At 43.9% G+C, this 14071-nt stretch overlaps 1 protein-coding gene across 1 annotated transcript in view; it reads right to left on the bottom strand.

Moving 5' to 3' along the window:
* The window catches only part of Igsf5 (immunoglobulin superfamily member 5), a 39484-nt gene that overhangs the window by 18006 nt on the left and 7407 nt on the right, over window positions 1-14071 (bottom strand). The window contains exons 3-4 of the mRNA XM_042055903.1: window positions 13484-13801; window positions 8054-8353 (exon numbers count right to left, since the gene is read on the bottom strand). Of these exons, the coding sequence (XP_041911837.1) occupies window positions 8054-8353; window positions 13484-13801 (618 nt within the window). The remainder of the gene's footprint in view (window positions 1-8053; window positions 8354-13483; window positions 13802-14071) is intronic.

Below are 14071 nucleotides of genomic sequence, written 5' to 3' on the forward strand. Positions count from 1 at the left end.
ACCCAGCAGAGTCCACCACTAAATGCATTTCTCCTGCAGTTGTGTAAATTTCCTAACTTGTGGAGCCGATACGATCCGTATCTTACTTTGCCCTCTTACTGTATCCAGCAGGCACAGAGTAAGGCAAAGGTAAGAGAGACAGAAAAAGCAGGGAATGAAGGGAAAATATGGAAGGAAATAAAAAGGGAAAGGAATGACCTAGGTATTTCTGTTGTTTTGTTTGTTTGGTTGGTTGGTTTTCTTATAACCATGTCTTAGAGCTGACATGCTGGCTTTGGGCAGTCATGTAAATTCCTTTTTCATTAAGATTAAATATACACTTCCTAAGTTATACTACCTACATCTCAAGTGCTAAATCAGCCCAGATGGAGCATTTCCACAATCCTTGAAAGTCCTGGCTCTTGGAAAGTACGTGGGTGATCCTGAGGGAGCCTTAACCAGCATTTCATTCCTCTGTGCCCAAACAGAAACCACACAGAAGTCAAAATACAGACAACCACATTGATCTGTGAAATTGTGCGTTGGACTCTACAAGGTCAGTCTTCCTGCCTCACTGATATGAAGAAAGACTAGTCCCCTAGAAATGTAAAACAGGCTTCCTCTGAAGGAACACGGGGCTTGCTTTGGAACCATTGGCCAGGGAGGCTAATGGTGAACATCTCTCTTGGGAGCTCTCCCCATATAGAGTTTTGCTTAAAATTGATCCTGCAGCTGTAGCTTGCTGTTCCTCTGTCAATGTTAAACGATCAGAATATGAGTAGCATGTTTAGAGAGGATCACTTTTGCCTTAGTTCTCAATCAAGGGTAAGCAAGAGTCCAGGCATAAGAAGCCACAGGCAAGCGAGAATCCAGATACATGAAAAGCCACAGGCAAACAAGAATCTAGGTACATGAAAAGCCATAGGCAAGCAAAAACTTAATTGTATAAGAAGCCACAGGTAAGCAAGAATTTAACTGCACAACAAACCACAGGCAAGCCTAGAGAAGTGGCTCAGCAACTAACAGGGCCTGCTACTCTTGCAAAGGACCAGAGTTCTCTCCCTCATAGGGCAGCTCATAAATGTGTGCAACTCCAGATCCAGTGGGATCTCAGGCCCTCTTCTGGCCTCTGGGGGCATTGCATTCATGTGAGTATACACACACACACACACACACACACATACACACACACACAAAGAAATAACCTTTTGGCAGCACATGCCTTTAATTGCTGCAACTGGGACAAAGGCAGGTGAATCTCTGTGAGTTCCAGGCCAGCCTGATGTAAACAGTGAGTTCCAGGAGACCCAGGGCTATACAGTGAAACCATGTCTCAGAATTTTTTTTTTAAAGTAAAGATTTGTCTGAAAACAAACCATGTAACTTCTATGCTTTGAAGAATTATATGTTATTTTTAAAGATACTTGGTTTTGCTCTTCATGAATTGCTCATATTTCTTTATTTCCTTCCAGAGAATTAGAAAGTGTTGGACAGGGGCTGGAGAGATGGCTCAGTGGTTAAGAGCATTGCGTGCTCTTCCAAAGGACCCAAGTTTGATTCCCAGCAACCACATAGTGGCTCACAACCATCTGTAATGAGATCTGGTGTCCTCTTCTAGCCTGCAGGCATATATGCAAACAGAATATTGTATCCATAATAAGTAAACAATTTTTTTTGAAAAAAGAATGTGTTGGACAATTTTGATGGTGGCTTTATTTTTATTTTTAACGGCTTATATTTACTGTCACTTCAAACTGTGTTTTTTTTTTCATTTCTTCTTATTTATCTTCTACGATGTAAACTGGTCCTAACTCCTTTGAGCTCACGTGTTGTGTATTATATTCCTTATACCCCACATCTTTGGAATATACTAGTCATAATGAATGGATTATGACAAACAATGGATAGATAAATGACAGATGGGTCAGGGGATGGATGAGTAGATCCATAACAGAGAGAGGGGGTTGGGTAGGTAGGTAGATGATTAAATGGAAATACAGAAAGATGGATAAGTAGATGAATGGACGAATGGGTGGATGGATGATAGATGGTAGATGGATGGGTGATGGATGGATGATGGATGGATGATGGGTGGATGGATTAAAGAACTTAGTTCTTATCTGCCTCCTGCACTGGGCAGTCAGATACACTGAGACAGGTCTAGACCTCTCCTCTCTCCCCATATAAGATATCCAGAGAAGAATTGAAGGATGTAGGAAGTCCAAACTACTTTTCTAATGTCATCTGTTGCCACTTCCCCCAATATATCCCTGAAATAAGATAGGAAAGAGAAGCCTTACCCTACACAAAGAACTATAGGCAACTGGGAAATACTGAGAGCAGAAGAAATACTCTTCTCCAGGGAAGAACATGAAGATTGTATGTCCACAACCATATAGTCAGCCCTGAGAACATGTAAATAAAAGTTGCATTATTCAAACTGAGCAGGTTGTATTTATATATCTAGAGATTCATATATATGTGTGTGTGTGTGTGTGTGTGTGTGTGTGTGTGTGTGTGTGTGTGTGTGTAATGACAATTAAAGAAAAGGGGAAAAGGGGGCATGAATTTTAAAAAAGAACAAGAGGGAGTATATAAGAGGATTCGGAGGGAAGGAAAAGGAGGGGAAATAACATAATAATCTCAGAAATGTTTAAATGTGTTTTAAAAAGAGATTATGGAGAGGATAGGATTATGCCTTTTCCTTATCATACCTCCCCAACTCCCAAAACTGGGGTGCTGTCACAAAGAAGTTCCATAGTCAGAGAGCACAACACTGGAAATCACTTGTAATGTCCACTGAGCAATCAGATCCCGCTCCAGTGGCAGTCAAGAGGACTGCAAAGGCACTGCAAATGCTTCACATGCAAGAGGTTGGTGGCACACACTTGGGGAATATTACTCAGGCCACTGTAGTGGGATTTCCCTCTGTGTGCTACCATCCATTAGTAAAGAAGCTGTTTTGGCCTGTGGCAGGGCAGACTATAGCTAGGCTGGAAAACTAAACTGAATGCAGAGAGAAAGAAAATAGTGTCAAGCAGACGCTATGTAGTCACCCAAGAAGTAAAATGTGAGGTAACAAACCATGAGCTTCATGATAAAGTATAAAATAATAGAAGTGGGTTAATTTAAGATGTAAGTGCTAGCTAGGAATATGCCTGAGCCCTTGACTAAACAGTATTGCAATTCATACAGTTTTTGTGTGATTATTTTGGGTCTGGGTGGCCAGGAAATGCAAGCACAATCTGTTTAGAGGCTACTCTGCCCCATTATAGGATATGCCCATGCTTCCCTTACCATGAATACAATGATATCATTAAGGTCTGAGCTATGTTCTTGATTCTCACAGTTCAGAATAAAAGCAGAAATCTATCTGTGCGGAAGCCTCTTAACTCTCAGCCATGTTGGGCTTCCCACCAGAGAACCTAATCCCTCTTGTGGCCCCTGTTTACTTTCTGGGTTGCCTTTGGCCTCTGATTCACTTGCCAGTCACAAGTCTTGCTCTACCAGGTTGTTTAGACTCAAAAAATTTGTGTGAAAGATTCTGAGATAGAACTCCTGTGTTTACAGTCACCATGGACACCCTATATCAAGTTAGATGGACTGCCTTTCTCTAACCCAAGTTTGCAAATGTCACATGTTTTCACGATAAGGGAACTGATTGGGGCTAGACACAAGTCCTGGCTCCTGATGTAAGAGATAGGCTTGAATTCTCCCTACTTATGACAGCATGTTTATTAACTACTCAAACATTCCCTGCCCATGGCCTCTTCTCCTACTTAACATTCCAATCTTCTGTCGAACCAGGCTGGATTCCACAACCTTCCTCGGCTGAGTAGAGAGTGACTGCTTTCTCATTGAGTGTTCATGTGTACAGCGGAAAGTCCACCTCTTGGGGCTGATGACTGAGTCTAGAAGGGAATGGGAGACTCATGGTATTAGTCACTGTGATCTTACTTCAGCCACCATACCCAGCCTCATGCAACAGCCCCACACTGACACCGTCTGGGTATTCACCGCTCCCTGAAAATCCAGTCTTCCTCTGAGTCTCTCCCCTGAGACATACCTACTCAAGTCTCCTCTACTCCAGTCTATTATGTTTGGAGTCATTAGGAAACATAAGACACTACTGGAACTGTTCAGGTGTCTTATTTTAATAATGTTTTTCATTTACCACCTGTTACATGTGTTTGTGTGTGTGTGTGTGTGTGTGTGTGTGTGTGTGTGTGTGTGTGTGTATAAAACATGGATAATCTTGTTTAGTAGAAAGACATTTTGGAATGAATCATTCACAGCCCATTGAAAACAACAGTCTTATTGTTAAGCCAAAAAATGATAATAGATAGAAAAACAGGTTCCTGGAATGATTCGTGATCCAATCTGTTCACAGTGTAGATAAGACAGCACAAGAAAGCCAGGTTCTTAACACACTTCCTACTCTGTCACAGACCCTGTCATTGTGGAACAATCCCTCCAGGGAGCGCCACCCAGGTCTTACCTTTTCAGCTGGAAAGGTAGGGCTGCGGCTTTGCTCAGGGCAGTGAATATATGACTCAGGTGAGTGACAGAGCCCCTGGAGAGGGTAGATACACTTTATCTGAGCAACCCACAGTGACTACTAAGGTTATCTTCACGTTTCAACTTCAATCCCTGTTCCCTAAGCTCCTCCCATCTCTGTGTTTTCCTCAGGAACACATAACTGACTTTATTGTGTTCTTGGGGACCATCCTTTCCCAATCTGTGAAAGAAAGACTCATTTCCCCAAATGTTCTGTCTGGAAAGAGTTAACACAACCTTAAAGCAGTTGCGTAAAATTACTCAACATAAGCTGCATTGCCATAAAATGTCATCACGGCATGCAAAACCTGTGCTGACCAGAGAAGACATGGGTGTGTGAGGCGTTAATGTTTGTGAAAACTGCTTGTCCTTCTGTCCTTCCTGCTCTGGAGCAGGAATCACATTGAGAAATTGTCTTGGACATTCCAGTATACTTATTTCTCCCAAGGCAAGTGCTACAATTATTTCAGCTTCGCAGACGACAGAACTGGGGCTCAGAAAGGTGAATTAACTTCCTCCCAAGTCACATGGGCTAGATAGAGCATAGGGGAGCTATTCCATCTATGGTCTGTATAGATTGTGGAACCTGACTAGCTAAAGTAGAAAGTAGGGCTTTAGATTTTAGGCTAATTACTATCGAACCAGTTATTTGGGAACTTAATATCAAAGATATCATATTCCATAAAAACAAATTAAATGAGAGCTTTTAAAAAGGGCTGAGCTTCAGCACAGGCATCCAGGCTCCTCCAGTGACTGATCCATAGCCAGGAGACAAAACAGCTTGCCTGCCCATCTCACATGCAGGAAAACTGAGCCTCAGATCTCCACGTGATATGCCCAGAGTCATGTCATCAGGGAGGCCATGCAGAAAAGAAAGTCTAGGTCAGAGGGCTGCTTCTCCAACCCAAGGAACATCAAAAATTGCCAGCAGTCACTGGAAAGAACAGAGAGGTGCAGTATCACTCCTGCCGTGCAGACCCCAGGAGGAAGCCACCCTGTCTACCGTGACCTCAGGGGGGAAACAGGATCATGCCTACCACATTTTCTGTCTGACTTTGTCACTTCTCATGAAAATGAATTGAAATCAAACTAGATCGTTACATCTGAGAAGATGCTCATGTGCCCTAGAATGCTGCCTCCTGGCCATCACTTCACAACCTACACACGAGCAGAACCAGTACTAAGGGGACACCCAAAGAGGCACATCTGGGGCCATGCTGTTCACCAGGATATTTCTTTGTTGGGTTGTTGTGTAGCTCCTTCCTCCCAATGGAAGAGTCCAAAATGGAAGAGGATCAAAACATTCAGGAAGGTAACGAAAGTTGCTAGACTCACAGGTTCTTCCCAAAAGCTATACAAGCTATAATAATTGCTGGAAGACCCTTCAATGGAACTGCCTGCAAGTCGTGCAGGGTGTTCCATGAATACAGTGGTCCTGAATCATCAATCTGGTGATGTATTTGAGTCATTCATACTTTTGTAAGTGACCCCAATAAACTTCTTGGGTAACACGATTTCTTTGGTTGCATCTCCAGTCTCCTATCTGGAACAAGTAAGCACTCATTCACATCTCTCCCCAACACATAACCAAGGGTCTTTGCTTTCTAATGCGGCTGTCTGCTGCCCCACAGGTTTGTGGTTTCAGTAACTAAGAAAACTGGTTTTTCTAGAACTGAGAAACCAGCTCTGAAGACAAGCATTGGCTTCCCATGCACCTTCTTCAGGTGAGTGTTTGATCTCTGGGGCAGCACATACTCTGTGACCCAAGTCCATTAGACTTTCTGAGCTCACCTAAGGAATGAAGATAACCCTCCAGCATTATGGTACAGATAGGGGTACAGAACTGGGGTTCCCCACCTCTGAGGAAGTCTGGCAACTATCACAGGTACCTCACCTCTCTATGCTCCACGAACTTGATCCCAGCTCCTATAGCTCCACAGGCAAGGTTGAATGAGGTCTGCAGCTAATAAAACTTGCATAAAACACACAACACGGAGCCAGATACCAGCTGCTCTGATCTTGATGAATAATTTAGAAACGAATTACCCTTTTGCAAATGAGTCCAATAAAGCAAGGCTCATTGCTGCCCACCCGCAGAGCCTTCCTTTCCAGCCCTCTGGCCCACAGCTGCTGTAATTAAGGTGCAGTCCCAGTTAAGGAAGAGTTCCATTGATGGGAACGAAGTGTCCTCTCCTTCAGAAGAAAAGGATGGCAGAGAGCTAATCCATAAGATTCATTTCTAGAAGGGGCCATCCATCAACCAGAGCTCTGTGCTGCCTCATTATCTTGGTGAAATGTGGGTTTTCAACAGTCAGTTCTTGTCTGTTTGGTGCCAACAGAATTTTGTCTTTCAGTCTTCCCTGTCAAAGCCTGGACCAGACTTCATTGTCTCTAAGTAGCTTGTGGGAGAGCTGGGTTGGACATGGGCAAAGCAAAGTGAATAAGGAGCACCTGGTTGAGCAAGAGCCCAAAAGCTAATAAGAAAATGTCAGAAAATCACCTGAGGGGGTGGGCAACCTGAGACCAAGCTGAACACCAAGAAGAATAAGGACAGAATAAAACTGAATTTTTATGAGAGAGAAAGGCTGACAGAGATAGAGATAGAGAGACAAAAATATATACAGACACATCCTCACAGAAGCCATGTGAAAATGAAGGCTGGGGGTCAGAGGGCTACTTTGACAAGCCAAGAAATACTGAAACAGGAAAAGAGAATGAAGAGATTCTTCCTGCTTTCTCCAGGACCCCCTTCCTCTTCTGTAAGATTAAGGGGTTTACTGTGAGTCTCCAGGGATCATGTGACTGGAGTTGAAGTCAGAGGTAGATCCCTTACCTGGCACATATGAAACCCTGGGTTTATGCCCAGCAGCATCTCTTCCTCCAAATAACTTCAAGTCCTGCCACATCACCCCTGTAGCCGTGAGCCCCTGCCCATGCCAGCTCAGAACACACAGGTTCCACAGGGTCCTTTAATGAACAAGGTTAGAGTTTCTGCTATGTGACAGTGTATTCCTCTGGAAGACAAAAACTTTAAAGTTTTGTCACCTAGTCAAGTTAGACAATGAGACACTGTTTTGGTTTTTCAAGACAGAATCTCACTTTATAAACCAGGCTTCCCTGGAACTCGCTACATAGCCCAGGTTGGCCTCAAACTCTTATCTATCTTACTACCTCAGCTCTCGAGTGCTAGAATTATAAATATTAGCCACCAGCTTCAGTTTTGAAAAACATTAAGTCAAGTATTTGTCCCTGAACCTGCTGTCTTCTTATCTAAGTAGTGGACAGGATTTTACAGTGGTTCGTTTGCAGCTAGGAAAAAGAAAAACTTTAAAGAAAGAATCGTCAGAACAGGTGAGATCATAGACTGAGCCCGTGCCACTGGATTGACAACATCACTATCTCCACCCAACGTCAAGGTCATAGTCCAGGTTGGCCATGTACAGTGACCAAGAGCCTGACCCTCCCATGAACTGGAAATGGTCACTCCATTGCTTTCTGGCTGGCGAGGCTCACTTACCAGGCGGGGGCTGAACCACAGTTAGGTTGACAGTTAAAGATTTGCTGGCCTGCAGATTCTTCAGCTCTGCCACACATGTCAAGGTCCCATTGCCCAGTGGTGTGAGAGCCAGGACACTCAAGGTCCTTGTAAAGTCACCCGGTTCCAGAACGGAATAGTAGCTGGACTGGCTTACTGGGACCTCAAGCTCCCAGGAAATGTCTGGGAGTGGGGTCCATCCCAGGGCAGAGCAAGTCACGTTACAGGGTTCACCCTCCGTGACTACAAGGCTGCTGTTGGGAATGTTCAGGGTCCCCATAACTAAAGAGAAGAAAGAAACAAGCCAAGGAATAACAGCATTCAGATTTTCCCAATTTTAGCTTCAAATTACATATCAGGCCCCAGGAAGGCTGTGTCTGGCCCAGGAAACCACGGTTCAGGTCTCATATGCCATGTCTATATGTACCTGCTGAGCTCTTACGAGAAGGTGAAGTGTGTCCTGAGAATAATGAGTAATACAAATCAAGGAGCACTGGCGTGGAGCTACAGGATTCTCTTAGGCACTCCTGGAAACAGAAGCGGGGAGGGGAATAATCTATATTTCTTTTCCCAGATTCTCATAAACAGCAAATCTCTTATGTTAAATCACCTTCATTTTATAATTTGGGGTCATAAACTTTTTTTGTCTTGTTTTGTTTTGTTTTGAGACAGAGTCTCATGTAGCCCAAGCTGGCTCCAAGCATCACTCAAAGTTGGCTTTGGACTTGAGATCTTCTTGCCTCTACTTCCCAGGAGCAGGCAAGACAGGCAAGTGCCACCTTACTCAGCAGTAAACTTCAAAAAAGAACTGCTTGGCATATTCCTTTAAAAATAAGTTTTTAAATTATATCAAAATCAAATCTATTATAAAATGAATTAACCCAATTAAGAATTCTTGACTTAGATTAATGTTTTCTCCAAGAACCCACTTGCCAGTGGCAGCATTCATGTTGCGAGGAATCCAACTGAAAACGATGTTTACTTGTGCGGATGTTACTGAACTAGCCTGAAGGATGGCCCCAGCAAAGACACAGCCTTACTGACATACATATGCATTCAAATGTTCAAATTTAAATGTGCTACCAGGCACCACCCCAGCTGTTGATATAATGAAAAGAACACTGGACCAGGAATGGAAAACTCTGCTCTCATTCAAGGTTCTGCTGCACAACACGACTCCATCACTCAGAGCAACCACTGAAATTTGGGGTCTTCAAGCCCCCACCTCTGCATTTTCTATCCCTAAAGGGGATAGTTTGGCCAGAATATATGATCTTCAAACACATTGCTTTCAGTTCCTTTTTAAAAGCCACAAGAGACTCCACAGAACTTCCTTTGTGTGGAGAGTTCCTCCATAAATTATTCTAAAATATTTACTTAGAAGTAACAAACGTAATTCATTACATGTTGATGGAAATGAACACATTCCTGCTAAACTGCATTTTTAAACTAATAAAAAAATTAATAAACCAAGTGGCAATGTTGGTCTATGCAAATCTCTGTTATGTTCATCTAGGTTAGCTGGTGGCTTCATTCATAGGTTAGAAGACTGCTTTGTTTGAAAAGTGCAGAAGGAAATCTGACTTTCACAGATGAGCACAGTGTTGCGTATCCTTTTTAAAATAACCATGGCTATCCTTTGATATCATGCCAAAACTCAAACAGGAGTGTTTTCTCGAAGGTGAACTCATTATAGAACCTGAAACCACAAGGAGGGCTTTCCCTCTCTTTTCCTCTCTCTCCCTCTGGACCACGACCCTATCAGCTGGTTGACTAGATTTTGCCCTTGTGTGGTTTGTTTTTATCATTATACTCAGGCATGTGGACAATGCTGGGCTATGGTTGAGAAGACCTTTCCAATGTGCAGCATGAAGCTCCCCTGAGCATTCCGGAGAATGGAACTGGAAGAGTCACTAGCATATTAGCTTCGTCTTAGGTCATTACAAGAAGTCAGGCCCTGGAGTTGGAGAGGACCAGAGAGGCTCTGGATATCTCTTTGCTCTGGAAGGCTATACTTCCTGGATGCTCCCTTAGAATAAGCAAGATGTCTGTGCTAACCTTAAGCACTCCTGTGAATGAGCGAACGAGAGGCAGGTGACCTAAATCTGAAGGGCTTAGGTTTTACATGGTCTTTATTTTGTCATGTAATTTTGTTTTGTCTTGTTTGATGGGAAGGAGACTTAAGATAGCAGATAACAGAGGCCCTCCAGACACCTCAGCAGATAGTCCCTTGCTGCCAAAACTTATAACATGAGTTTGAGCCCCAAGACTCCCATGGTGGAAGGAGAGAACCAGCTCCCACAAACACACTGTGGCACATGTGTAGACAATAAATAAATATCAAAAAAAAGTATGATGAGAGGCCCTAGAAGGGATGGAACTGCCTCAGATAATGACAGAAGGACATGAACTCAGGTCCTTCTGACCCTTGGAAAGCAAAAGAATGCATATATCTGAGTCAATGGCAGGTTGGGCAATAACTGGACCAAAGCAGTCATGTGAAGGGTTTTTCTGTGTATGCAGCTGGGCTCCAGCTTCCCCCAGCTCCTCCTTCCCCATTGGAGGAGGCTTTCACGGGGTTATCCACGAACATGACAAACACATTATTCAAAAACAGTCTCGAGATGTGAGAGGGCTCAAGCTGGAGTTGCGTCTGCTCTACTGAAACATGGGAAGGAAAAGTAAATGGGTCTTGGGTGTTTCATGGGCATTCCCTCTTTCTCCACGATTGTGTTCCTGGAGAAAGCCTGTTGCTTAGTGTTCCTGAGACAACAGAGCAGCTCTGCCCCACTGCCATGCCCGTGCTGGACCTCGGAGAAAGCTCCAGTGCTCTAGACACTTGTTTTTCTCCCCATATTAAAACCAAAAGCTTCAATAACCAATGCCTAAGGTATGTGCCAGAAGTTTTCAGGCAGATGTACAGGCTGAGCGCCTTGGGGACCACTTCAGAACTGTGTGCATTTTCTCAGAAGTACATGTCATGAGCACAGCAGTAAGGAGCCCCACCTTCCAGTCTGTACTCCCTTGATGCATGACTACCTACTTCCTAGGTGTGGGCTGGGATCCTCACATCTCTCAGTCCCCAGAGGACTAAGTGTAAACTGTGGTCCCCATTCCCATCAGCCCTCAGAGGATTGAGCATGGACTGGGGACCCACTCCTACAGCCCCCATATGATGTATTTCTACTCTTTCAGAGATACTCCCACTTCAAGAAAACACTATCTGTGGTTCTTTAAAATGTCTCTGAAGGTCTGCTGTCCTGAAGCACTCTCTCTCTTTGTCTCTCTGTCTTTCTGTCTGTCTCTGTCTCTGTCTCTGTCTCTCTCTCTCTCTGTGTGAGAGTGTATGTGTGTGTGTGTGTGTGTGAGTGTGTGTGTGTAGGTCAGAGGCCAACATTAGGTGTCTTCCTTAGTCATTCTGCATCTTGTTTCTTGAGACAGAGCCTCCCTTCCCACTGCACTTAGACCTCACGAATTTGAATAGTCTGACTGTCCAGCAAGCCCCAAGGACACTTCTGTCTCCACCAGCTGCAAATTGCGGGTATGCACTACCACACCCAGCTTTCCCACGTGGGTTCTGAGGGAATCAAACTCAGGCTCTCGTGTTTGCATAGCGAGCACTTTACCGACTGAGTCGGCCCTCTAGATTAGTATTCTCTTTTCCAGGAATAAAAAAAAATGTTCTGTGAGTCAGACACTATGGCAAAGGCTTTCTATCAACCCACCCACCCCATGCTACAACAGTTTGATCATGAGCAACCCAGAGCCAAAGTCACTGTGTGCTTTGTTAAGACCATACAGCTCTAAGCAACAAAGACAGAATGAGAACCCAGGCAGCCAGGTTCCCAAGCCTGCATTTCTAACCACTAGGCCACTCTGGATGCCCAGCTGGATGAGCATCAAGCTACATGGGACAAAATGATGGAGTCTTTGGTGGTTTTATCTTCTGGTCCTCACAGCAAATGTGTGAGCTAAGCAGAGGAGCCTCATTCCACCTTACAGTGCAGGGGTCTCATTGGTTGACAACTGAGAAAGGCAAAAGCAGGACTCATGTCCTGTGTTCTTTTCATTATAACCGAATTACTATCAGAGAACCTCAGCAAGCAAACTAGACTGAGAGTCCTAGGTAACCCCGCAAAAATCACTACTCAGAAAATATCACTATACCATTAATTGAACAAATTAAAGACACCCCAAAGTAAAGAATCCCGAATTTAATTCAATTTCTAAAGAAAAATTATTGTAAAATGCAAATACAAATTATATATTTTTACATGCTTTTTCACCAAATATTATCACATTTGATTTGACAACAGACAGAATCTGGGATTTCATTGGGGTAGGGGAATAAGTGGATATAAAAAAAACTCAAAGACATCGCTTGTTCTCATAAGAAATGCTGTCATAGAAATCAAAACTCTAGAAAACTGGAGACAAAGCTCAACTCAATGGGAGAGCCCTGGAGAGAGACCACAAGGACCTGAGTTTGGTCAACACTGCCAAAAAATATCTGATAGGAATTTGTAATCCACTAATTACAATCTCTGTCAATAATATGTAAACTTACTTTCAAAAAGTGTCAAAGAGTCTTGATTTGGGTAAAACTATCTAAATCCCCATAAAACACATCCTTTTACCTTTATCATTGCATAATGATCTTCAGGAGACCAAATTACCTTTACATATGAAAATAAGTTATGGTAGTATAGACTAGTGTCTACCCTTTTCTCTCAAATACATGGCGTATTTGGAAAACACACACCTTTGACTTTAACAGCTATAGTCACTGGGGCAAGAAAAAAGTAGATCAGAGAAATTCAAAGTCATAAAGCAGTTAAAGCATTCTTCCACCTTGATAATGTATATAACAAAGTATACGCTGGTAGACAAAAAGCTAGAGAAGGGGCCATGACCCCCGACTGTCCAAATCAGGGGAGCTGCAGCTACATGAAGAAGAACTCCAGAAGATGGTTTCAGAAAAGCAGTTAGACACTGGAGTAGATTAGATGGGGAAGTGATAAAACCATCTCATGGGGGCAGGGAGAGGAAAGGGTTAAACAAAGAAAGGGAGTCAAATAGGAAAGGAGGGAGGGAGAATAGAGGAAAAGAAAGGGGGAATGAGAAAAGGAAAGAAGGGAGGGAAGGAGGGAAGCAGGGAAGGAGAGAGGGAGGGAGGCAGGGAGAGCAGGAGGGAAGGATGGAGACCTAAGCTCAGCAAGCATTCGCTCAGAATATTCAAAACAATGAAGTCACGCTATGCATGAGAGGATGCAGGGATGGAGGGAGGTAAGGAATACGCACAAAGCAGTCATCAGTTCAGAATTACAATATGCACCACCATACTGAGTGTGGACCCCACGCATCCCGACATGTCCTGACTGTGAGCCTCAGAAGGCCCGCCAGCTTACTCACCTTCCACGGAGAGGAAGGCCGTTCCAACCACGTCACTGTTCTGCAGGCTGCACTGCACACGCCCCGAGTCGCTGGGCTGCACATCGTGGATGATCATCTCCGAAATGAAGCTGTCGCTCCCGTTGTAACTGGCGGAGGTGAAGCGGTCGTTGGTGATGATGGTTTCCTGGGAAGTGATACTCAGCATCACAACGTTTTTGAGAGTCCACATGATGAGCTTCCAGCCGTGGGTCACAGTGCAGTTGAAGCGCGCCTCTGATCCCTTTAGGGCTGTTACGTTCTGAGGACCTTCGATGATCTGATAACTGGATCCAGAAGCTAGGAGGAAATCAGGTTTTCAGGGCAGTAAAATGAATTATCTGACATAAGTCAATGATGTCATTTAACCTGTTTGTCCGCTGTCATGCTTTGAGTGTCGATCTGAAGGCTCAGCCTCTCTGCCTTATTGGTCCTGAGGCCAAGGACCAGGACTGCTGGTAGACCCATGGCCAATATGAGCCTCCCACTGCACTTCCCTAGACAGGCAGCCTTGGCTTCACCACCATTCCCTAGAAGCTCTCAGTCACTAACGCCACAAAATTTAAGAGT

This window comes from Arvicola amphibius, chromosome 10 (assembly GCF_903992535.2).
Source record: "Arvicola amphibius chromosome 10, mArvAmp1.2, whole genome shotgun sequence".
Lineage (NCBI taxonomy): Eukaryota > Metazoa > Chordata > Mammalia > Rodentia > Cricetidae > Arvicola > Arvicola amphibius.